The sequence below is a fragment of the Heliangelus exortis genome, chromosome 28 (genome assembly GCF_036169615.1).
Source record: "Heliangelus exortis chromosome 28, bHelExo1.hap1, whole genome shotgun sequence".
Classification (NCBI taxonomy): domain Eukaryota; kingdom Metazoa; phylum Chordata; class Aves; order Apodiformes; family Trochilidae; genus Heliangelus; species Heliangelus exortis.
The window spans coordinates 1,000,483-1,026,365 of record NC_092449.1 but is presented as its reverse complement, the minus strand read 5'-3'; the positions used below and the strand labels follow the sequence as shown (position 1 = coordinate 1,026,365).

Sequence of the window (25,883 nt, the reverse complement as noted above, 5' to 3'; positions counted from 1 at the left end):
CCACGAGCAGCAGAGGTGCTGACAGCTCCATCTAAGGGTAATCTGGTGAACCAGCAGCTCACAGCATCTTGTTTGTTTTAAAATCCTATTACAGAAACCTTTTTCTTGTACTTAAAAAAAAAAAACAAAAAAAAAAACCCAAAAAAAACCAAACAAACCCACGAGAAACATTTTCCTCAAAAACCCAAGAAGTTCTGCTTCTGTTTTGTGAAGTTTAACTTGCCATGCTCTCAGTGTAACACTCCATTAAAAATGTTTTTATACTGAATTCCTCGTTTTGATGTCTTAAAGTATGAAACAGCTGTCAGACAACAACATGAAGTGATTACTCTTCCACACTCCCCATTTCTACTTCCAGCATACAGCCCAATACTTGCTGTACCATTTCTCATGCTATTTCCTGGGCAAGGAAACTTTACTTTATGCTGACTTTCCTGACAAGTAACAAACAGGACAAGCAGAAAAGCATCCTGAGGAAAAAGCTGTAAATTGAAAGTGTTGTTTGCTGTGAAAATGAAAACAATGAGAAAAAGAAAAAGGTTTGCATGAACACCACATCAGTGTCAACTAATTCTCAGTAATCAATGGGGTGGCACAAGTTAGGATCTCTTATCTGGAAAAACAGTTCCTGTTATGGAAACCCCATGAACAGCTCCAGCTTTATGCTGACACTTTCACAAAGGCCACATGAGAAAAGGAAAGCTTCCACAGCAGCTACCAAAAGCTGGAATTGGACAGAAGTTAAAGATGATTGTAGAGCTCTGTGAGGATGAATTGCTCCAAAGCAGTCGGAAGCACAGTCTCCCTCATCAGGACTAATTTATAAAACAATGAAATTCTTCACAATTGAGGTAAAGCAAGACAAGAAGAAAAGGTGATTAGCCAGTAATCCTCCTCCCTCTGCTGGGGAGATGGCTCCATAGCAGAGAAAAATGCCACACAGAGCTGCAGAATCTCATCACCTTTCCATGAATCTCAACTCATGACTCCCTAAATTTACACTTTGCCCACCAGTGCAACCCGAATGAGTTAAGGTTATCAAAACTAAGGATGGCTCATTAAGTTTCTTAAGTCAGTAAAGACAATTCAAATTTTTTTAATCCCATACTTAAATTTGTTACAAGTCCACTGGGCCATCCTGATGCTAGAGTACTCAATTCCTCTAGGGTTTGCTACAGTGGGAAAAGAACAGGATGTTAAAAACCAGGAAAATTCATCTCCAAGGAACTGACATCTGTATCTTTTTCAAGACAGTCCTCATTCAAAGTTACTAGAAGCTTTAGCACAATTTAACTATGGAAGAGCACCCTGACCAGCAACTCAAAGGATGTATCCAAGCAGGGAGGACCCTCAAAGTGGAGGGTGGGAATGTATTTGGGCTGAAGAGGTTGACCACCACCTCTTGCTCCTGTGACCCATGAGATGTTCAGAAAAGAAAAGCAGCTGCCAGTCCCAAATGGGAGAAAAGGAAAGGGTATGAGAAAACATCTTCCTGCATAGGTGGACACAGCTTTGTACCAAAGCAAAGGCAAAAACCAGACACACTGCAGTAAGACTTTACCAGGTGGAGGGGAACCAGAGGGAAGAGGGGAGGTGCATCTCTCCCAGTTTGCAGATGGGAAACTTAAGCACACAATCAATAAAATCCCCAGGTACAGTCATTCAGCCTAGGCATTACTCTGCTAGAGCCTTTACAATTGGCCTGGTGCAGTGCTGGTGTTAAGTGAACACAGCTCCCATCTTCACCTTTTTGCTCCTCTCATGGAAGGCATTTGGTAGTCTGGCAGTTTGGGTTAGAAATGTTAAAAATGAGACCTACCTTTTCTTGCTCCAGTAACTGTTGCAGACTTGCCTTGTACTGAGGAGTTTTCATGTATGCCATGAACTGCATGTACTGGATCTTAAAGGAGTCTGCAAAATAAATAAGGAGATGAGTGAGAGAAGGTGCAATGCTCCTATTTACCCCTATTTGCTCCCTTGGCACCTCTCCCCACTTTGCTCCCTCTTGCTTTTTAGTTGGACTGAAAGTCAGACCAAGCAATTAATGATCAATTTAGAGCAAGCTGAAAATCCCTCTTCTGATGGCAACTGAACTGTTAAATCCATTAGTACATAATAGGTACCCCAGAGGAAGTCATAACAAACACAGAGGAAGATGATGGGTGCTAATGGTGTGTTTGCATGATGAAAGAGGAGTTGAACAGCTTTTAATGCACTGTAAATAGAAACAGCACAAGAAATGAGCTGAAGCAGCCACAACCAGCCCTGAGCTCTCTTCTCCCAGCCTCTCAAGACCAGGCTTGCTGTACTTCTGCCTCCAGACAGACAGATGACAAGTTCTACACCCATTTACTCTACCCTCCAAGGAGCACTCACTTGTCCCTGTCCCTCCATCTCCAGCCTCCTATTACACAATGAACCTTCCTTTTTCCCCAGCCTTCACCACCGGGGCCTTTTCACCAGAAAACAAGCACATGATTAAATCCAGTCTGCTGCAATCACAGACAGCCAAAACATGCAACAGAGGGTACACAGATTGTTGCAGCAAGGTTTACTTCAGACAAGCATCTTTCTCCCTGCTCTTCCCTGCCCCGCTGACATGGAACATCCCTCTAACTCACTCTTTTTCTTTTTTTTCTACAGTAAGAAATCAATCATAACTATAAGACACCAAGAGAGCAGGAGCTGAGGACATCACAGATGCCCTTGGTCTCTACATAGAGAGGAACATTACATCAGATTACCACATGATTCTGGACTTGCTCATTCCCAAACGCCAAAAAGAGATGGGAGGGACAGGGAGAAGGAACAAGACCCAAAAAACCACCCTCAGAGCTCTTCCTTAAATAATTTCTTAAACGTGGAGCATATTCTGCAATCATACTACTTTTGTTATCTCAAAAACTCAGACAGCATCTCATTCACTTTGCTCTAAGTTTTGCAGAGAAAACAGAGTGGTCTTCTCCAAGTTTTATCACTGAAGAATAGGAGAATGGTTTAATTTAAATAAAAGTTATTTCTGACTAGCCATTTCAATTTGAAGTTATTTTGGGTTCCTGCTAAACCCAAGTTTATTTCCTTTTGTGCCAAATGAGAGCTTTAACTATGCCAAAAACCAAATGCAGACCAAGACAACTTTGGCAGCAAGCAAGACCTTGTGGTAGTGCCAACTGAACTGGGGCAGGCAGGGCAGATGGGGTAGAAGTTATCCATCTCTCCTCTTCTCTATCCTGCTTTCTAGAGTGGCTGCCCTTTGATTTACCACATCATCAGAAAGCTGAAAGCAGAGGTTGCCCATGCCATCAGGGTCTTACCTAGCAGCTTCTGTAGTGCAGGTGGAGTAGGTGTCACCAGGAGCTGGTTAGATGAATGCCGTTGCACTTTAGGAGGTAGTTGGTAATATGGACTATGAGGTGACTTGTATGCATCTGAGAGAGAAACAAAGATAACCTTTCAGTTGATCTAAGTCAGGGGTTTTGGCTTTCAGGACAGGAGCTTTACCACCATGTCCTTTACAATGTGAGATACAGGAACATCTCAGCTAGATCAACACACTGCAATAAACTGGTTAGAAGGACATCTGCAATTTATCCTTAGAGCAGCAGAGCCAAGATACCAGCCACAGCTCAGCTTCTGCCCAAGTACCTACAGATTCAACCACCATCTTCTCACAGAGGCTCTAGACCCCCATTCCAAGGAGAGCTTTGGTTTATGCCAAGGGAGAGCTTATGACATCAAACCAAACTCCACTGAGCAGAAAAGGAAGAACAACCTTCAAGCATATATTCAGAGCCTCAGATACTTATCTGGGCTCACGTGGCAGGGGGAGGCTTCTTCCACTGCCAGCTTTGAACTCACCCTGAGGAGAGGATGAAGATGTCTGTGACACAGTCTGGGCATGCAGAAGTTCTAGTGCAGTTTGGTTCTTCTTGGTCTTGCGCTCTGTGTTTGCAGTGTTCATTTTCTTGGGACGTCCTCGTTTCCTTCCTGCCATTTTCCTTCCTTTTTTACTCAGCTTTTTCTTCCGTGCTTTGGAGGGAGATGGCTTTTTAACAGAATTTGCCCCAGCCTTTTCTTCTTCAGCACCAGAATCCTGTGATATTATTAAAAACCAAAAGCTCTATTGTTATTTCTACCTACATTTGCAGCATCCCTTTTAAGCAAGCATTAATAACTCTGTTTAATAACTATGAAAGGAAACTGATGCATTGTAGTTAAATAACTTGCTAGTGAAATAAAGCTGCTTGGGATAAGAGCTGTCCCCAGCATCCAAGAAGCTGTCCTTATTCCCTTCTGGATTTACTCATTACCAAAAAGGAAATCTGTAACCATTGCCTAAGAAAAGCTGATTATTCAACTCTGTATTGACTATGTTCTTCAACTGAATATCATTAAAAAGTCAAAGTACATTCAACACTTCCTATTTTTGTGCACAAACAGTCACTGCCTTTCCAACACTATTATGCAACTGAATGGGAAAGGGGATGAGTCTTTGCAAAAGAGACTGAGCACACTTTGAACTCCACTCAATGGGTTACGACCCAGGGAGGGTTCTGCAAGCTGATGCTGAAGCTGTGGGAGGGTGGACAACCAACTAATTATTCTATTCCTCTTACAACACCTTTTTTTTTTTTTTTTTTTTTCCACCCAGAATTAGTGGTGCAGTTCTCAAGTGCAGCTCTTATTAAATCACTCCCTCATTTTTGTCCCCAGCAACAGCTATCCCAGTTGCCATGTTCAGAGCAAACACAGTCAATCTTCTCACAGAATCATCAGGTCTTTCCTGACACAGATTATGAATATGCACAGCTAAAGAGAAAATACATTTTCTTGGTGAAAATGCAGCACATTCACCTTGTTTTCTTGAACCTTGGTTGGAGTAGTTGTGTTGCTCTTATTTTCTCTTTGCTGACGACGTCTAGCTGCCTCTTGTTCCTCCTGGAGAAACAATTTCATAGACTCATTATTTGGCCATATATTTCTCACTTTTTAACACTAAGATGGGATGTGTTTCCTGTCTTAGTCTTCTCCAAGAGCTATGTGCAAGTGCTCTTATCACACAATGCCTAATTTAAAAAAACCAAGCCAAACCAAAACAATCAAACCCTTTTGTTATCAGCAAGGGGGAAAAAAAATTCACCCTGCTTCAGGCAACACAGTGGGAGAAGGAAGGCAAGAACCCATCATCCTTTTACACTGCATTACCTACTATAATGGGTTTCAAATATGCAGCCACAGGGGAGATCAAGCTCCAACCTCTTCCCTTATTCTGTCCCTCCCAACTCCACCCTCCAGATCACAGACTGGTGTTACAGGTTTTAGATTTTTTTTTTTTTTAATTATTAAATATTTCACTAGCTTTACCTATGCCTTCAACATTTCATGTGTTGCTACATTACTTTAAAAAAATCTTACATGACTTGAAATGGCAAAGCCATTAATCATCATCTAATTCAACTTTAGCCAAGACTGCAGAGGAGAATAAAAAAAAAAATAAATGAAAGAAACTTGGCAGTAAGGACAGGAAATGTCACCAAAAAAACTCACTCAAAGCCTTAAAGCGTTTCTTGTACCTGCCAGGTGAGGTTTAATTTGCATAAGAGTTCTGGCAATTCCAACCCCTCTGTAACTTAAGCAAGTTATCAACTAAATCCTCTGAGTGGCAGATTTAAACATCCTCACCATTAAAAGCAGAGGAGTTTGAAAGTACATGGATGCCACCCTGGATATTTCTTTTGACTCTGAGAAGTCTTTTTTTCTCCCCAGTTTAAATTCAGCAGTCTGAAATAACCCAGTCTCCAAGCTGCCATCAGTCTGTTTTCAGCACTTACTAAATGAATCTCTCTGCAGACCAACATTCACCTGAAGTTTTAATTTAAGTGGCCTCCCTTCATTCTCTGACTGGGAATATCAGCCCCACTGGTAGTTTCAGACTAATCCAGCCCAGCCCCATCTCAAAAATCCTCTGGCATTTTAATTCCACATTTGATAGCCCAGCCTGCAGCAACTGACAACACATTTCATGTCTCAAATAGCACATCCCAAAAGTACCATCTCAGAGCACTCTTCATGAACACTGGGACAGATTCAAATGATCATTTCTCCTTTAACCTCAGTTCTTTAATGGACAAATAGCTCCTCACAGCCCTGCAATGCAAGGGGAAAGCATCTCTGGCTGCCCCATTAGTTCTCTATTAGAAAGCTCTTGAACATGATTGCATTAGTGCTTGATGGCATTTGATGCTTCCCTTCTATTTAGCTCCACACCCACATTCCTTGCTTATCAAGAAAATTGTATTTCCTATCCATTCCATACATCTTTAATAAGTGACTACATTCCTCATCCTGGCTCCTCCATTATTTTGAGTTTTCTACAGAAAATTACTTAAACTTACCCTGAGTTTTGGATTTTTGAGACTAGAAAAATAGTTTTCAAGCTGCAAATAGAAAAACAAGATAGTCATTTTCAAAGTCATGACAGATGAATACATAAGAACACAATAATGGCTTGAGACAAATGCAGAACTGCAGAAATTCTGGTTTTCTTCTGATAAGCTACATCAAGAAGCCACTGACATTCATACATCTTTAATAACACAAACATGTTGTGTAGCAGGACATAATCCAAACCTCAACAAGGTTTTATCATCTTCCCCACTGCCTCTCCTTGTTTTAAAGCTTTGTGCCAGATATCTCCACTCAGCAGAAAGTTATTTTCAATGCAGCTACTTCCCACTTGAACCCCACTAAAATATTTATCTGCTCTCTAGCATGTTCTTTAACAAAAGCATCATTAGACTACAGTAGACTTAGAAAAACAGCCTTACAGTCACATTGCAAAAAAACCAGTGTGAAAATAATTTCTCCACAACAGTGTGCATTTCTACAGGGTTGTTTCTATTTTTGTTAACAGTAAAAAAAAAAAAAAACCAAAAAAAAAAACAGTGAATGCATCAGCATTGTTATGGAGCTTTGGCTGGTTCTCCAGCAACTGAAAGTTAACTAAAATTGAGATTTACTGCTTGAATATGATAGAATGAAAATGGTCTGTACACCACAAAGCAAACTGAAGACCCAATAGAGCCTTCACTCAGTGTGGGAGCAAAAGACCAGCATTCTGCATAGTTGCATATTCTGGAGCATAAGAAGGAATTATAGGGCTAAATCTATGTCCCTTCAATGAATTAACAGACTATTTAGTACTGTCCCCACTGACACTGTTTCTCTAACATCCTGCACTGAAGCAGCCAGGGGCTAAGCCATGCATCCAGCTCAACCCAACAGGTAACTAAGGAAGGGCACCTATCCCAGGCAGCTGTAAATACACACAGGAACACAAACACTATTCCCATAAGCAAGGCCCTGAAGTTGGCACGTTGATTCCTGAGCAGGTAAAGCAGTCAGAGATGTATTAGCTCACATTTATACTCACTATGGTTCGGTCAATAGTATGCAGGTAGTAAGAAACTGGTTTCCCGGTCCATGACACAGACCCTTTCAGTGGTGATAGCTCCACAACTCTCATAATAGTGCCAATATCTAAAGGAAGAAAGTCAAGTTAGGGAACCAAAGTTTGCTAAGTTTCTTACTCAGTTGTACCCAGCTGTGCAACAGGAAAGACATATTCAAGACAAAAATATAGGTTTTGCTCTTGGATAGCGATGTCCTTGTAGAAAGAGGGTTTAAAAAGAAATTTCTTATTCTCTTGCACTCTACAGAAACCATTGGAAGATCTGCCTTTCATTTCTTCATAGTCAGTCACAGTAAAATTGTGCCAGTGCAAGCTTTTAACAAACAGAACCTTCCCATGTCTCAGAGACAATCTTTACAAAGAACTCAACAACAACACATCTGTAGCAACAGGCAGGATTTAATTAGGTAGAACCAGTAACAGAACATCATTACATCCAACCCATGTAAACTGTAACTACACTATATTTGGACTGAGGACAAACATGTTTTATATTTGCTTTCTTGCCTGTATTTGTTTTGTTCCCTAGAATTAATAGGTCTAGGATGTGTTAAAGCATTTCCATAACCACTGAGCACTGAGTGGCATGACTGCAGAAAAAACTGTAACACACTTCTAATTAAATAGAAAATTATCCAGAAAAGTCAAAAAGCAAGGTTTGGGATTCAGCAACGTCAACCACTATTTTAACCACATTTTAATACTTGTTTTGGTTTGCCCCAACTCTTTCCACATTTCCATTTCTTTCTCCAGATGGAACTACTAAGGACAGAAATGGCACTGAGAAAAAAGTGCTGCCTGTTGTTTAGAGTTTTATCTTTTCCACTATATATTTTTTTTTAATTATTTAACTGTTCATACTTCAGATCAAAACGTGAGACAGACAGGCAAGCCAAGTGACTCCAGTCATACTCAGGCACAAAAAAACAAACCACTGAATGAAAATGCTGTGAAAACCCTTGCAGGGCAGCAGCCCAGCAGAGCAGGATCACCTTCCACATGTGAAGGACATTGCTCACATCTGATGGCACGAGCTCCAAGGGGATGACATTTTCCCTGGAAGTGTCACTTAGAACATCCCATGGCTTGAGAGCAGCCCTGAGGAAAAGGACTTGGGGGTGCTGGTGGAGGAGAAGTTCAATGTGAGCCACCCATGTCCTGGGCTGCATCAGGAGAAATGTGGCCAGCAGGGAGAGGGGGGGAGAGGGGATTCTCCTCCTCTACTCTGCTCTCCTGGGATCCCACCTGGAGTGCTGTGTCCAGTTCTGGAGCCCCTGCTACAGGAGGGACATGGACACACTGGAGCATGTCCAGAGAAGGGCCAGGAGGATGCTCAGAGGGCTGGAACACCTCTGCTGTGAAAACACTGACAGAGTTGGGCTTGTTCAGTCTGGAGAGGAGAAGGCTCTGAGGAGACCTCATTGGAGCCTTCCAATGTCTGAAGGGGCTACAAGAAAGCTGGGGAGGGACTTTTTGGGATGTCAGGGAGTGACAGGACATGGGGGAATGGATTCAAACTAGAGGAGGGAGATTTAGATGAGATGTTAGGAAGAAGTTCTTCCCCATGAGGGTGGTGAGACACTGGCACAGGTTGCCCAGAGAGGTGGTGGAAGCCCCATCCATCCCTGGAAGTTTTTAAGGCCAGACTGGATGGGGCTCTGAGCAAGAAGAGTTAGAGGTCAGTGTACGGGCTAAGGGTTATGATCTGGTAGCAATAACAGAGACATGGTGGGATAGGTCACATGACTGGAATGTGGCCATGGATGGTTATGTGCTTTTTCGGAAAGATAGGGCGGGGAAGAGAGGTGGTGGAGTTGCTCTTTATGTGAGAGAGCAACTAGAATGTGTTGAGTTTTGTGCAGGGGCTGATGAGGGGCAAGTTGAAAGTCTGTGGGTAAGAATTAAGGGGCAGGCTGGTGTGGGTGATACAGTTGTGGGGGTCTACTACAGACCTCCTGATCAAGGCGAGGAGGTTGATGAGGCCTTCTACAGGCAGCTGAAAGCAGCCTCGCAACTTCAGTCCCTAGTCCTCATGGGAGATTTTAACTACCCCGATATCTGCTGGTTGACTCACACAGCCAGCTTTTCACAGTCTAGGAGGTTCCTCCAGTGCATTGATGATAACTTCTTAATGCAAATGGTGGACAAGCCGACTAGAAGAGGAGCGCTGCTGGATCTTGTACTAACCAACAAGGAGGGCCTTGTTGAAGCAGTGGTGGTCAATGGCAGCCTTGGCTGCAGTGATCATGAGATGGTAGAGTTCAGGATCCTGTGTGGAAGGAAGAGAATACCCAGTAGGACCAGAACCCTGGACTTCCACAGGGCAAACTTTGGCCTCCTCAATCGACTGTTAAGAGAAATCCCATGGGACAAGGTGTTAGAAGATAAAGGGGCTCAAGATAGCTGGTCAATATTCAAGAACCACTATTTGCAAGCACAGGATCAGAGCATCCCTATGGTTAGGAAATCTAGTAAGGGAGCTAGGAGACCAGCATGGTTAAAAAAGGAACTGCTGGGAAAACTTAAGTGGAAAAGGAAAATCTACAGATCATGGAAGGGGGGGCTGGTCACTTGGGAGGAATATAGGACTGTTGTCAGAGGATGTAGGGAGGCAATTAGGAAAGCTAAGGCCTCCTTGGAACTTAACCTTGCAAGTCGGGTTAAGGATAATAGAAAGGGCTTTTTCAAATACATAGCCAGCAAAACTAACACTAGAGGCAATATTGGCCCACTAAGGAATGAGCTGGGAGCCCTGGTGACAGAGGATATAAAGAAGGCAGAGGTGCTGAACGCCTTCTTTGCCTCTGTCTTTACTCCTGCAGGGTTTCCGCATGAGCCCCAGATTCATTTAACCCCAGAAGTAGTCAAGATAGATGAAGAGTTTGACATAGTAGATGAGGATTGGGTTAGGGATCAGCTGAGTAATCTGGACATCCATAAGTCGATGGGTCCAGATGGAATGCATCCAAGGGTGCTGAGGGAGCTGGCGGAGGTCATTGCTAGGCCACTCTCCATCATCTTCAATAAGTCATGGGTAACAGGAGAGGTGCCTGAGGACTGGAGGATAGCAAATGTCACTCCAGTCTACAAGAAGGGCAAGAAGGAGGACCCGGGTAACTATAGACCGGTCAGCCTCACCTCCATCCCTGGAAAGGTGATGGAACAACTTGTTCTTGTCACTATCTCCAGGCATATCAAGGACATGGGGGTCATCAAGAGCAGTCAGCATGGTTTTATCAAGGGTAAATCATGTTTGACTAACCTCATAGCCTTCTATGAGGAAATTACTAGGTGGATAGATGATGGAAGAGCGGTAGATGTGGTTTATCTTGATTTCAGTAAAGCATTTGACACCGTCTCTCACAGCATCCTTGTAGATAAGTTGATCAAGTATGGGTTTGGTGATCAGGTAGTGAGGTGGGTCAGGAACTGGTTGAAAGGAAGGAGTCAGAGAGTTGTAGTCAATGGGGCAGAATCTGGTTGGAGGGGCGTGACTAGTGGAGTCCCTCAGGGGTCGGTACTGGGACCGGTGTTGTTCAATATATTCATCAACGACTTGGATGAGGGTATAGAATGTACCCTCAGCAAGTTTGCTGATGACACTAAGCTGGGAGGAGTGGCTGACACACCAGAAGGCTGTGCTGCCATTCAGAGAGACTTAGACAGGCTGGAGAGTTGGGCAGGGAGAAACATGATGAAATTCAACAAGGGGAAGTGTAGAGTTTTGCATTTGGGGAAGAACAACACGATGTCCCAGTATAGGTTGGGGGCTGAGCTGCTGGAGAGCAGTGTAGGTGAAAGAGACCTGGGGGTCCTGGTAGACAAGAGGATGACCATGAGCCAGCAATGTGCCCTTGTGGCCAAGAAGGCCAATGGCATCCTGGGGTGCATTAGAAAGGGGGTGGTTAGTAGGTCAAGAGAGGTTCTCCTCCCCCTCTATTCTGCATTGGTGAGGCCGCACCTGGAGTATTGTGTCCAGTTCTGGGCCCCTCAGTTCAAGAAGGACAGGGAAGTGCTTGAAAGAGTCCAGCGCAGAGCTACTGAGATGATTAAGGGAGTGGAACATCTCCCTTATGAGGAAAGGCTGAGGGAGCTGGGTCTCTTTAGTTTGGAGAAAAGGAGACTGAGGGGTGACCTCATCAATGTTTTCAAATATGTAAGGGGTGAGTGTCAGGGAGATGGAGTTAGGCTTTTCTCTATGGTGACCAGTGATAGGACAAGGGGTAATGGGTGTAAGTTGGAGCATAGGAGGTTCAAGTTGAATATCAGAAAGAATTTTTTTACTGTAAGGGTGACAGAGCCCTGGAACAGGCTGCCCAGGGGGGTTGTGGAGTCTCCTTCACTGGAGACATTCAAAACCCGCCTGGACACGTTCCTAGGGGATGTACTCTAGGGGGCCCTGCTCTGGCAGGGGGGGTTGGACTAGATGATCTTTCGAGGTCCCTTCCAACCCCTAGGATTCTATGATTCTATGATTCTATGATTCAACCTGAGCTGGTGGGAGGTGTCCCTGCCCATGGCAGGGGGGTTGGAACTGGATGAGCTTAAAGGTCCCTTCCAACCCTGACAATTCTACAATTCTATGACTAAGATTGGAACAAGTCCCAGGCCTAATACATCCCATGGGTGTTCATCTGATATTGCTATTTCCCAAATACAAATCTGGCCACAGAATGGGATTAAGACCTAAAATTTATTCCCACATTTTTCTCCTCTCTGCAGTGTACAAAGGTAATTTTCTTTCAGGATCTTTTATCGAAATCTCTGAAAGAGTTTACTGTTAGTGGAAACTATTATCTATTCTGATGCTAAGCAATCACATTCACCCAAATCTTAATTAGCTATCTCTATAATATTCTAACATAAACATTAAGCAGTAAATAACAGCATTTTATATGGAAAACTTAGCATTCTAGAAAACATCCCCAATTAATCCATACTGGGGTGAAAGCTGAAATAGGATAAAGAATTGGCTAAATTCATGGCTATAACCAGGGCTTTCATTAGGTGACAAAGTTGGTACACCCTGGCCACTTTGCCTCCCAACCATGTTTTTAATAACTGCAGTCTCCCAAACCTAGCAAAGAGAGAGATAACAAAATGGTCAGAAGGGACTTAAGAGGGGGGAAAATGTGTATTTGTGTAGGAAGGTCTCCTAATTGAAACCTCAGAAGTGCCTTCCTGTATTTCATCTAGTTCTAGTGTGGTGTAGAAGAGGCTTTACTTAGGCACCCTTTGTCTTATTAGCAAACTGAGCTCACCTCTCTGGAGGTTTGAGGATTTCCAGGAATACCATTCTCCCTTTTTTCCCCTTTTATTTTCAAGTATAATGTCTACAAAGGATTGGCAAGGCAGGGCTGAGTGCTTACTAAAGGTTCAAAATAATCAGATGCCACAGAAAAGGTTATCAAACGGGAAGGAAAAGGGCAGTTTGGGGTGTCTGATGCACAGGACATTCACAACAATAAAAGCTCAATAAAAATAACTCCCAGTGGCACTATTTCAGTGAAATTACTGTGCTTGAAAAGCAGTTTACCAGGAGTGTCAGGTCAAAACCAGAACACACAGCTTGAGCTTTCTAACTCAGTATGTTACTTGCCATGTTTGCACAAGGAGGGGGACAAAGTGTATTTTAAATTTCAGGAATGTTTTGCACTGGACTCAGTAAATATGTAGAAAACCCAGCTTGGCTCAATCTTCTGCTTGAAAAATGTCCACAATAAAAACTGAAAAAAAAGCAAACCCAACAACACAGGGTGTTAGGAATCTCAAAACCTCACTAAACTGCAGCTCACATCCTTGAAAAGGACAATATTGGCAAACCCCAGGTCTCCTGTGCTCAGAAGAAAAGCACAGAACTCTTGTGGCAATGAAAGAGAAACAGCAGCTGGGTGTGGATGGGACAGGTCCATTTGATCAGTTCACAGCACAGGAGACAGGGCATTGAAAACTGAACATTTCAGCTTCTAAGCCTTACAAATCCTGACTGGGGGGATTTACCTGCCCAAAGTTAGCCTGGGTGTAAGGAAACTGTGTGCAAGTCAGTCACTGCAGCTCTCTGCAGTTAAAGAAATTAATCATCCTTGAAACACCTTATTTCTCTTCAACTCCAACAGACCCTCAGCCAGGGAAACACTGACATTAAAGACATCTGAACACAGCAGGGTGAACCCCATAAACAGCGTCTGTTTCTTCTAGTGATGGGTGGGATTTTCTGTTTATTTGATTTAAATGCATGTTGCTTGGGCACGGATGCTATCATGTAACAGTATTTCTCTACTTACTTACACAACTCTTTAAAAAGCAACAAACCCCCACTCCAGACATGTTCAGAGAACGAATACAGCATAATTGTAATGAACAATAAAAAGGGCAATCATACCACTCAAGTTTCGACTGTTAATTCTAAAATTTAGAGGTGCAAAAGGTTTTGAGGACACAATTCTCCCACCTGGAAAAAGAACACACAAAAAAAAAAAAAAAAAAAAAAAAAAAAAAAAAAAAAAAAGAAAAAGGCAAATTCAGCATAACCCAAAGATCAGCCCTAATAGAGCTATCATTTGTGTATCATTTAAAAAAAAAAAGAATTACTTAAAGCTCATTCTGACAGCATCCAAGAAAGTCAACCTGTCCCACCAGCTAGCTATCAGGTAACACCTCAAGGATCACTTCAAGATGACTGATCTTAAAACACTTCAAAAAAAAGAGCACATTAATTCTCAGTGGCAATCTATAGAAATTTCTAATTAGGAAAACCTCTGCCTCATTCCTAGTTGGTGTCTTTTATACACAAACCCCCAAGGCCCTTTTAAAGGGACCCTGATCTCCATTTCACAGCTATTTGCAGTCATTCAGTCCAAGGCACAGAGCCCAAGCACCTTCTGGGAGGAGAAGCAAGGTTTCTCCATTTTGCCCCCACATTGCCACCTCTCTCAAGCCACCATTAAGCAAAAGTTTGTTGTTTTTTTTTTTAAAGAATAGACCAGCTACTAGAATTAAAGGCAGCTTAAATTCGGGGGGCTTATGGTTTACAACAGAGCCCAAAAGTCACATTATTTACTTTAGAACAAAGCAATGGGAAACCACAGCTGCTTTTGTTCATGCCATACATTTTTCTTTTTAGAAATACATATTTTTGGAAATTCTGCCACAACTAAATAAAATTGTTACTTGCCCAAGATGAAAGAAAAAAGACACCCTGGGTGTCAAGGGCAGCAGTGGGGTCACTGGTGTCTGCAATGCAACAAGAAGCACACCAGACACCCAGGGACAGTGTCCCCCAGAAGTCCCCCAGGCTTCTGGTGGCTCCAATCCCACCACCCACCCTCCCAGTGAGCAGGGATCCAATGGGAAAGGGTTGGACTTGGCTTTGTTACCTTCCTTCATGTTGGCAAATCTCTCCTTCAGTTGGTGATCCACCTCAGGACCAAAGGCAAAATTATTCACAAAGATAACACTGTAAGATAATGGCCCAGTTAATGAAGGGACAGGCAAATGGCACCCAAGCACAGACACCCAACTACACCCCCAACCACAAGTCAGGTACAACCTTTACAGACACAAAACTGAAAGACCCTGCTTGTCCCTGCCCGTGCGGCTCCTTCCATCAAACAAAATTCTTTCTTCTTGCATAGTGACACAAAACATCCCTTCCTCACCTTTGGCATCCACAGACACTGCCCACATAATCACATTTTAACAACCTTTTAAGGTATTTTGCTCTGGCAGTTCCTCTTGGCACAGAGCTGAGTTTTGCACCCTAAGTTTCAACATTAAATAATGAGCAAAATGTTTTTACCCCTCTGCCATGGCGAGACCAAACACCAACACAGCAACTACCAACACACAGTGGGTTAATGCCCCCATGAGAAGCAAAACTCCAACACATACAGATACAATTTATGCCCTTATTTCTTCATATGCATTTTAAATATTACAGCAAATTATCAACACATATTTGTTCTTCTAGCTCTAAATTCCCCTGCAATGCAAAAAGACAGCTGACATCTCTTGGGTTTTCCCTGACATAAACCCAGCATTTCACCCTAACCCACAACAGAGGATTTGCATCTTTCTTTCTGGGTTAGGAAATCCAATAAGGGGGCTTTGTTCCAGGAAAAAAAAAACAAAAACAAAAAAAATAGCAGTTATATGGAAACAAAGAAACCTGCACATAGGCAGGATCACAAAACTGATGAAAATGTTAACATGTGACAGTTTAAAAAAGAAATATTCCTTCATTTTCAACAGCCTGGGCCTGGTCTGATTGTCCCTGGTGCTCATTCCCCACCAGCTTGCAACAAGAGTCCTCAACATCTCCTGGAAGCTGCTGAGCACCCTGCACACAGAAACTGTGAAAGCTGCTCTGGTATATTGTTCCAACATGAAGAACTGATTTCTGTGCAAGAGGTCTGTTTGAAAACTCCCCTCCTAGTGCCTCCACACATGAAAATGTTCAACAAGGACACTGAGTTTAAGAGCAGCAGCCAAAGCTATTAAAAACCACAGATGAAAAAAATGTTTATACACCAAGAAAAAAAAAAATAGTTATTCTTGCTACGCCTTGCTCTTGGAAATTTGGGAAACCCTGCCTGGCAAGTAAGGCTAGCAGGGGTTTCTTCCTCCTCCTTCTCACCATGTGCCAAAAAAGAGGCCTTGCAAACAGCCAAGCACATTAATGGGACGAGAAAACATCCAGGAAAGGAAAAAGCCAGAGCTTGCCAGATCCATATAATTTCAGTGTTCATTCTGGCACAACATTCTGCATGCACATGACAGAAGCAGAGGAGCCCCCAGCCCCCACCTTGCTGCCAGCACTCATCCCAGCACCTCCTGCTCAGCCACAAGAAGTTCTAAAGGGGGGCACTGAGTGCTGCCCCCTCAGCACTGAGCCACATGGGAGGGACAAACACCCCTGGCAGAGCCTGGCCACCCCTCCATGGGGGCAAGGCTGACACTCAGAATTCTTTCCCCTCTAAGATAGGATGGCATCAAACTGAATTCCTCAGACCACAGGAAAGCTGAGGTGGGCTTTCCAGCAGAGAGGAGAGAAACAGGACCAGGAGTAATGGTTTGAAGCAGAAAGAGGGTTGATTTCTTTTAGATATCAGGAAAAAAAAATATTCACCATGAGGGTACTGAGATACTGGAACAGGTTGCTCAGGGAGGTTGTTGATGCCCCTTCCCTGGCAGTGGTGAAAGTCAGGCTGGATGAAGCCTTCTGCAGCCTGGGCTGGTGGGAGGTGTCCCTGGCCATGCAAAGGGCTTGGATCTTAAAGGTCCCTTCCAACCCAAAGCATCCTGTGCCTATCTGCAGTCTCATTAGACAGAGCAGACACTGAACAGTTGGCACACTCGGAACAAACAACAGTTGTGAGCAAAAAACTGACTTCTTTTTGAATGTCTGTATCAAGAAAGCAAGGTGGCTGTGGAGCAGGAGTCATCCAATTAGCTGCACACCATACAAAATCAGCATTTCTGCATGCAGTTAAGATGTACTTCAGCTAAAAATCAAATAAATAAAGTGATTTGTTCCAACAAAAGCTGCACAGATGGCAGAGGAGTGTGCATGTGGAATAGCAAGCAACAAATCAAAACCCTGCTATGCTGCAAGACTGGGATAAGTCTGTCCACAAATGAAAAGGCACCTTCAGAAGTTTAACTGAGGTACATAATAATGCAAAAGTCATCAGCCTGGCAGATGCTTTCTTCATGGCATAGTCTTAAAACAGTTTCTTGGGAGCAATCCATAAATTGCCAAGATGCTGATGACTTTCAGAGAGCTCTCTTTAACAACAGTCTTCCATCCCCCAACATCAGAGGGTCGCCCAAAAGGTCATAAAAAACATAAGGACTTTTCCTTCTGTCCATAAGGCTGAGATTATACAAAGCTTTTAAAAGTACAGAAGAATATTTTACTGTCTCTTCATGACAATCAGCTTAAAATGAATTCCCAGTTTAAGTTGGAATAGACTCCCTTGGGTCTTCTGGTTTGTTTTTTTTTAAATTAAAAGTGAGCTTAGCTGTATGCACCAACAGCCAAGATAAGAAGTGTTTTGCCAGAATCACTGACACAAACTGGAGGGATACACAAAACAACCAGAGGTTTACACTTCTCTGTGTAATCAGAATCTATCTTGGCTACACTCTTGAATGTAATAGCATAGGACATACATTTAAACCCATTCTTCTAGTCAGAAAACAGGATCTAAAGAGGCCAGTATAAAAGTTGGCAGACAGACTTTTGGTATTTGCTATGGAAATTCTATATAAAAAGCTGGCCAGCCTCCCAATTTCCACTATACAAATTCCCAAATATTCAGTTCATATAAAGCAGCATTCAATTGCTGTACTGTACCTTGTGTTTGCAATTCTCTCTCTCCATTCTTCTGAGAGGAAGTCACCTCTTTCCAGCTTAAAGGAAAAGAACACACAAACACACAAGAGTTAACCTTGTTCCTTTCTGCTCCATATCCCTTTTCCTTTAGATGCTTTACCAGCTCAGTGATAATGACTACTAATAGGGCCACATCATCAAAAAGTCAGGGTTGTTCAGCCTGGAAAAGAGATGGCTCCAGAGAGACCATAAAGCACCTTCCAGTCCCTGAAGGGGCTCCAGGAAAGCTGGGGAGGGACTTGGGACAAGGGCCTGGAGGGATGGGATGAGGGTGACAGCTTTGAATTGGAAGAGGGGAGATTTAGGTTGGACGTTAGAAAGAAATTCTTCACTATGAGGGTGCTGAGCCCCAAGGTGCCCCCAGAAGCTGTGGCTGCCCCATCCCTGGCAGTGTTGGAGGTTGGATGGGGCTTGGAGCACCCTGGGCTGGTGGGAGGTGTCCCTGACCATGGCAGGGAGTTGAAACTAGATCATCTTTATGGCTCCTTCCAATCCAAACCATTCTATGATTCCATCAAGTCTTTAGGAAATCCTGAGGAGATGAAGCAGGCAGAGTTCAGCCCATTCCTTGGATCCCAGAGATGCCACCCTCTGCTCCCACCCTGTCCTGTAAGGCTGTGCTCCATGGAGACCCAGCCATGCTGTACAGCACCTCTACCAGAAGCAATCAGTGAATGTCACCTCAAGTCCCTGTTACCCTCTGTGGTTTGCTCAGCCTTACTCAGCAAGGGAGGAACTGAAGCAAAGAAATTCAGCACTTGCCAAAAAAAAAAACCAAAAAACCAAAAAGGCTCGTAATTCAGGCTCTTGCTGCAACAAACAGACAAGCATCTGATTTTTCAATGGTGCTAAATATAAATCTTGAATGCTTCTAAAACTATCAAGTTAGAAATCAAGTCACACAAAGGCATAGTTTGAAAACAATTCCAGTTGTGACTTCTATGTCAATATAGTCCCTTGCTGGTGAAACCACCTCAGGTCCCAGGTTAATACCCATAATTACACAGCTTTGCCACAGATCAGTGTTTCCTCAGTCATGCTTTTGAAATGAGTGAATCTATGGACCATGTTGTTTTGCTGTGCCACAAGTAAGACAGAAGGAAGGCTGGGGGAGGAAGATAGGAGGAGCAAAAAAATAATAATTGATTACATAATTAATGATGGTGACACACTTTGAAGGGCAAGTAGGCTGCTGGCTTGTATCAGAACCTCAGGAACATCAAAGCAATGGCAGTGACTGCTTAGCAGCCTCCTTCTGCATATATATTCCTTTGTATGGAAAGAAATGAGCATTTCACATGCCAGCACTTACTCCCAGTTAGTGACAACTCAAACACAAGTGTCTGCACTGCAATGCAGACACACTCAAGCTATTTCCAGTCCTCACTAAGCCAAGCCAAGATGCCTGTCCCAGAGAAGCACCAGAGCCTGGAGTCCTCCCCTGTAGTTTTCTCAGCAGTGCAGCAGGGGGGAAAAAAAAAGAAAAACAAACCCACATCCAAATGCCCTACTGCTACATACTGTGCAAGAGAGCTGAGAAAAGCAAATGTGAAGGGTTCTTCAAGACCTTTGCAAAGAGCCTTATGTATTCGAAACTAAAGTGATGAAAAATGCAGGTTAAAAGAACTAAAGTAAGTCAGAACTAACACATCTACCAAACAGCTAGGCTGAAATAAGATTTTAAAACAGAATTACTACCTGTGTTTTCACACCTGCTGGGGGGAGGTGCATGTTTTGATAGCCCCACTACAGTAAAAACCAAGTGTATGTTGGAGACTGAACTCAGAGAGGCCCAACCTAACAACATGAAGTAGAAACTCAATGCAGCATCAGAACAGTTCTGAGTACTGAGTTTCTCTCTCCTCATACAAAGAAACATTTTTTCTTGAGATTTACATGTCCTGTTTGTGACTGGAGACCATCCCTAGATTATGCCTGAGAGATAATTTTGTCTCCAAGTCTTATTTGTTCTTTTACTAAATAGTTTAATCGTTGAGTAACCAAGACACAATAAAGAAAACCCACAGGCAAGACAAGTATATTTTATAGCAGATTTTGAAAGTCAGCTTCTATATCACAGTCCTCCAAACCACTGAGTTTCTCATGTGTAGAGGAGGTTTTCATACACCAACAAGGACAAAGCAAAACATGGGAGAAATAAAGCAGGATGATTATAAAGCCATAGTCTAGCAAGAGAACAAAGACTGAGCAGAACATAAACTATTTGGAAATACTAAGCTTATATATAAAGGTCTTGAAATCTAACCTAAGGTTGTTATACTTCACTTGGGTCTGGTTACACCACATGTCTGTCCTGCCTGGGTAATTAGGAAGAGCAGGGTTAGGATCCAAATCTGCACTTTAACTGGGATATAACACATGGAGGCTGAGCAGACTTTTCCTCCCCCATCTACTCCTGCAAGACACAGCCACGTTACCATTCAAATGAACCACAGCCCTCTTTAAACCTATTTTTGTATTGTAATGCTATCCTGGCCCATTCTTAGCCAACAGTTGAAGGGAAAATCTCACCAGGAAAAGTACTGGAGTACAGAAATAACCAGATGGTCAATTGTGGCTGAGAGAAAATTGGTTATTTTTTCTCCTCTGGAAGCAGTGCTCTGCTAAACCATTCAAAACAGAGCAAAAAAGCTACCTGCCTGGCTACTCCCAACAACCACCTCCTGTACTTAGGGAGCAGTGACCAATAAATGATGACCTAAAAGGAAGAAAGCAGGACCTTCCCCTCAGCTGGCACTGGGGATCCAACAAAATCCCCCCCAAATCCCAGTCACCTCTGGTTTATAATAATTTTGAAAGCAAAAAAAGAACTGGTAAGGAAATTCCAGCTTACAGGAACTGCAGTAGCTGCACCAGTAGGACATGGTCCATTCTGGTCATGGAGGGAGAAGGTGGGATGCCTGTGCAGAGCAGCAGTGACAGCTCCAGGGATGCACTTCAATCTCTTCCCATCAGTGTCCCAACCCCCATTGTGTTTCTCCTCTCTCTGGGAAACTTAATCTCCTTAGTGAATAATGAATGGAAGGGACCATCTGTAATGCAGATATTTTCATCTGATTAGACAATGCAGGAGACCTGCTTTATCTAAAAGGATAATTAGCTCAGTGAAATCCTCTTCAGAGAGATGCCAGCTTGCATTGTTTCTAAATTTAGAAGCCAAAACAGGGTTTTATTCAGGTTTTTTCAAATAGATAAATTTGCCCTACAGAGACTGCAGAAATACACTCAGTCCCTTCTGATTCCTGCAACTCTTCCTGTAACTTGAAGCCAACTGGCAGGTCACCCCCCAGGGAAGCAACAAGAGGGGCACCCCAGTGACTGGGGGTTCATCAGAGAGCAACAGCTCCTGAAGGTCAGAAACCCCCCAAAACCCCCCCTGCCCTGGAGCAGGGCTGAGTTCTCACCCCAGAGCTGGGCTGGGAGTCTCTGGTCTGGCTCTGTTTGATCAACTCCACACAGCCATAAATTCACACAGAGAATACCTCATTCCAGCAGCCTCCGTGCAAGCACTTGGCTCACAAAACCCAGTCATTTCTGCCTGGAAAAGTACACATGGTTATTTTTAGGTTCCTGTTCTTTTCAAAAATAACTGGAGGCACGAATCCAGACCTCCAAAATGTGGCATCATTTCAAAGCCACAGGGGACGTTTGGAGGGCTTTTCAAATACCAAAACATTGAGTTTCCTGCTGAAATGAGGCCTTCAAAAATATCTGGGACAATCAGATACCTTAGCCCTGTCCTCAGCTCCAGTGTTCTGCTCAGCAATGGAAGTTTTTAAGGATGGGTGATGTCAGTTATCCCCACAAACCAGGCAACAAGAGACACTGAAACTCCTAAACAAATCCCTCTGCTTCTGCCCTGAGCAGAGGTTTCCAGGAACACAACCCAGACAGAGCACCCTAAACTCAGAGCAAGACTGCAGGCTGACAGATCCCAGGCTTACACTGATTTATGTGCAGTGCAAATCACCTCTAATCCACAGGGTGGACCATGGAGCATCATCATTAGAAGCTCCTGGGGTCTCCTCTGAGCACCTCAGGGTCAGAGATGTCCATCCAGCCTCAATCCCAGGCTTTAGCAATGCTGCCCTGTGTGCTCCTGTAATTATTTTGAAGAGTTTGAGATGATTTCCACCTGTTGCCAGACCAAACTGTGGGACAAGGGAAGGTATTCTGTTAAAACAACCCTGAGTAAACAAAAAATAAAACAAATCCTTGCCTTCAGCAGAAGTCCAACATGTGACTGCAGCTACCACCAACTTCACTTGCACTTCACTAATCTATGACTGGAAGAATACTTTCCCCTAGTAGAAATTCTTCCTTCCCCCTAGTAGAAGAGTACAACAGGTAGTAGGCACTGGGGACACACTGAAAACTTTCTTCAAGGGTACCCTGGGAAGAACACTTAAGCACTTAAGCTACATGGCAATCTCAGCACTGTGCCCTAGATACCTGGAGATGGCTCTGATTTTGAGGCCACATGAGGATATTTAGAGTTAGAAACCATGAAAACCCATCTGCCTCTTAATTGCAAGGCTGCCTTTTAATTGGATGACTGCACATGTGCAGAAATTCCCCCAGAAAGACTCTCTAATTATCTAGGCCTAATGACCTTAGAGAAGTTTCCCATTTCCTTCAGACAAGTTTTCTTGAAAAGAATGCAGTTCAGCTAATCTTGGAAACTTCTGAGTTCCATGGGAAGAGAAAGGAGAAGATAAAAGGAGTTGAAACAACGTGAGATGTGCTGGAAGTAGGACACATTCTAGTTCAAAAAGCCAAAGCAGCTGATGATGATGAAAAAAAGAAGAGTTTTGTCTCTGAATGCAGAAGACTAGCAAAGAATGTGATTATCCCCAACAGATTAGGAATTAGGCATCACGGAAGCTGAGGAGCAAAAGAATCTAAACAACCATAGCACAGGGATGTAAATATTTATAGCAAGTTGAAACATACAGTTGAATGTAAAAACCAAGAAAGATTTTTATCAGGAAGTGTTACTCTCTGGGGGTTGCTTTGTTGTTTTTTTCCATGAGACCGAGCAGCATGGCATTTGAAATGAAACTCAGTTGATTTAGCAGGATTATGAGATACTATTAGCTACAGTGGCTGGAGATCAGGAGATCTACAAGCTGATGTATGATGAGCACCCTTTCCCCTCTCCTCTCATGCCCCAAACGGATCTTCCCACTCCAAAGCTGCAGCCATGAGCCCTTACAGGCAGCTGGAGCACTGCAGAAGCTTCCAGCATCCAGCATTCCTCAGGACACTTTGCCACCAGCCACTGGAGAAGTTTAATGTGCAGTTAGTACTGAAAATCTGTATATATGTGACTGCCTATTTTGCATGGAACCACTTCTCAACCAGCTTTTTTTTTTCTACAGTTTCGGACAAAACAGAATGGGCAATCAGGGTTTATTTTAAATATTTTCCCAGGACTTTGCTCTTCAGAATTCATGTGTCCAAGGCTCAGAACTTCCAGGAGTAATAAGAATATTCTGGTGGGCAAGACAAAAAGTGAATCTGATAGTCACAAATCTGGTAAGGGCAAGCAACTGTTGCCTCACCAAAGCACTGTTAGCTAAAACACAAGACTTCAGACAAGCAGCAAATGTCTTTTCAGTGAGAAATCAAAAATCTATTTGGAGTGGAAACCTATAATTACACTAGGCTCTTGGCTGTTAAAAAAAAAAAAAGTACCCACAACCCTGCAGGCCCAGCTCCAGGATTTATAGCTGCCTCATGTACCACAATTTTTACTTTTACAGCAAGGCAGCTGTTACATCCATGAAGTCAAAACCACCATCCCCATTATTCAGACAAAGCTGCAGGTGGGATCTGAGACTTCCTCCCACTGAACTTCTGCCAAGCTTTCCTCCTCCAACACTTCATTCTTCTCAAAATATTTGTTTTTCATATGATTGCCTAAAACATTTGAGTGGAATTCACAAGTTAAGCTCTGCTAATGACAGCCTATTTCACTTCGTGCTTATTTTGTCTCCAGCATTTGGATTTTTGGGACTCCACTGAGCATTTTGCAGGGACAAAGTTATTTTCCAGGAAGATAAAGACATCAGGTTCCTATTCCTGTGCACTGCCATGTCTTCTAGACAGATGCATTATGAGACAAGTTCCCTCTCTGTTCAACAACAGTCACCTACAGAAGGTGCTGCCTAAGGAATTAGTAAAGAAAAAACAGTTTGGAAAAAAAAAAAAAAAAAAAAAAAAAAAAAAAAACCAACATAACAAATATAAGCCCAGGATGTTTGTGTGTCTAGATGCTAGATGTAAAACACCAAAATCTATCTTCAAGCATCATCATGACAAGGTGATAGCAAATCAACTCCCCTTAAGACAAGAAGTGCTGCAAGTGTTCAACTCTCCCCAGAAGAGCAGACTGCACACTTGAGAGAGAAATTTCACTCCCAACACTTTTCAGAAAACAGAGCTCCAGAAGCCAAAGAACCCAGCAAAAGAGAAGTAGCTTTGTTTCAGTACAGTACCAGACTCTGTCACTTGGAATGCACAATATGGAAATGCTCGCTGCCTACGGCAATCAATATGCTTTCAATATTTGAGTCCAAGTTCCTACCCTACTCTTGAAATTACCCAGCTCATAAGCAGAGTATCTTCAGTAACAATTCCTTTCATGTAATGCCAGCTGGGTGACACAATGGAAAAATGCCATATGGCCACTTCATGAAAAGTAAAGCACTCCCAGTGTTTCCACAGCAGGAAAGAGTTAGCAGCCTGATATCAATCCTGCTCCAAACCAGTCCCCCCAGCAGGCCCACCATCCCTCTGCAGAAAATCACTCTACAGCAAAGCCATTTCAGGAAGAAAGTGCACAGAGGCAGGTGGCATTATCACCTTCTGCTTCCAGAAGGGAGAGTTGTAGCATCCTTCGTTACAAGATAAGCCCTCTGAAGAGCACGAGGGACCTCAGCAGAGACAGAAAAATGGGAAATAAAGGTTGGCCACCTACCACCTGCCATTTGATCCCACACTGCTGGAATGCTGAAAGCCATGTGGTTCAAACCATCCCAGGAAACTAGCAAAAATGGCTCTGTACAAAGGGAAAATGAAGTAGTTCCCCCAACACTTCCTCACACTTTGTCAGCTGCAACTTCTGAGCAGGAAAGTTTCCAACTTCTCTGGGCACTCAGGGAACAACCCTTCTCCATCCAGCCTCTTCCATGACCATGGGGAAGTGGGAGAAGGAGCATAACTACATGGAGTTTCAAAACTCCCAGGAGGAGTTCCTCAGTGGAAAGTGATTAACTAGGGAGTGGGTTTTCTTAATGATATTTAAGAAGGGAGAGAAAAGGCAAAAGGGAAGGAATGACACAAGGAAGTACATGACTCTATACATGCTCTGCACTAGCATTAAAAAGTGGAATGATCCACAATGATTAAGTAACATTTGGAGGAAGGGAAAAGCCATCTCAAGATGTGTCCCTAGCCCCAGGTAGAGAAGTGCCCTGTGACAACCCACTTACTCCTCCTGCTCTCACTCTACCCTCAGATAACCTAATTCCAATCCTGAGCCCATGCCCCCACCCCCACACCTCCAGCCACAAACCACCAAGCCTGTTAACTGGTCCTGGAGTTTTCTGCTCTCATCTCACAGTGCTGGCATTCATCTAGAACTTCAGTGCCATGCACCCCAGTTGTGCTGAAACCCCTGCCACCCAGTCCATCCTCTCCACCCCCCATATTCCTGGTGACCACACCTTCACCTGCTTGCAGAACCAAAGCTTCAGCTTTTGTTTCAGAAACCCAGGGAGGAGCTGCCATTTTCAGCAGTCTACCCATTAGAAGCCCCACACCATGGGGAAAAGAGAGGGGAGAATAGAAGTAAAAAGAGATTTAATACAAATAGAAGACATGTGGCAGTTAAAATGACATTTTAGAGGAATAAACCTTCCAAGAGCTTCTGAAAAGACCTCAAAGTGCTCCAAATCACACCATACCATATGTCAAGCAAGGCAAAAAGAG

The 25,883-nt window shown here is 43.3% G+C and overlaps 1 protein-coding gene across 12 annotated transcripts in view; it reads right to left on the bottom strand.

Moving 5' to 3' along the window:
* DOT1L (DOT1 like histone lysine methyltransferase) overlaps positions 1-25,883 on the bottom strand; it is an 82,255-nt gene that overhangs the window by 26,738 nt on the left and 29,634 nt on the right. For all 12 annotated transcript variants that reach the window (XR_011722757.1, XR_011722759.1, XR_011722761.1 and 9 more), the window contains 9 exons: positions 17,829-17,884; positions 14,848-14,927; positions 13,854-13,922; positions 7,433-7,539; positions 6,396-6,437; positions 4,855-4,938; positions 3,859-4,093; positions 3,315-3,428; positions 1,820-1,911 (listed from right to left, as the gene is read on the bottom strand). Coding sequence is in view for 9 of the 12 variants with exons in the window: in XM_071727569.1 (XP_071583670.1) it covers positions 1,820-1,911; positions 3,315-3,428; positions 3,859-4,093; positions 4,855-4,938; positions 6,396-6,437; positions 7,433-7,539; positions 13,854-13,922; positions 14,848-14,927; positions 17,829-17,884 (879 nt within the window). In the remaining 3 variants the exon portion in view is untranslated. The remainder of the gene's footprint in view (positions 1-1,819; positions 1,912-3,314; positions 3,429-3,858; positions 4,094-4,854; positions 4,939-6,395; positions 6,438-7,432; positions 7,540-13,853; positions 13,923-14,847; positions 14,928-17,828; positions 17,885-25,883) is intronic.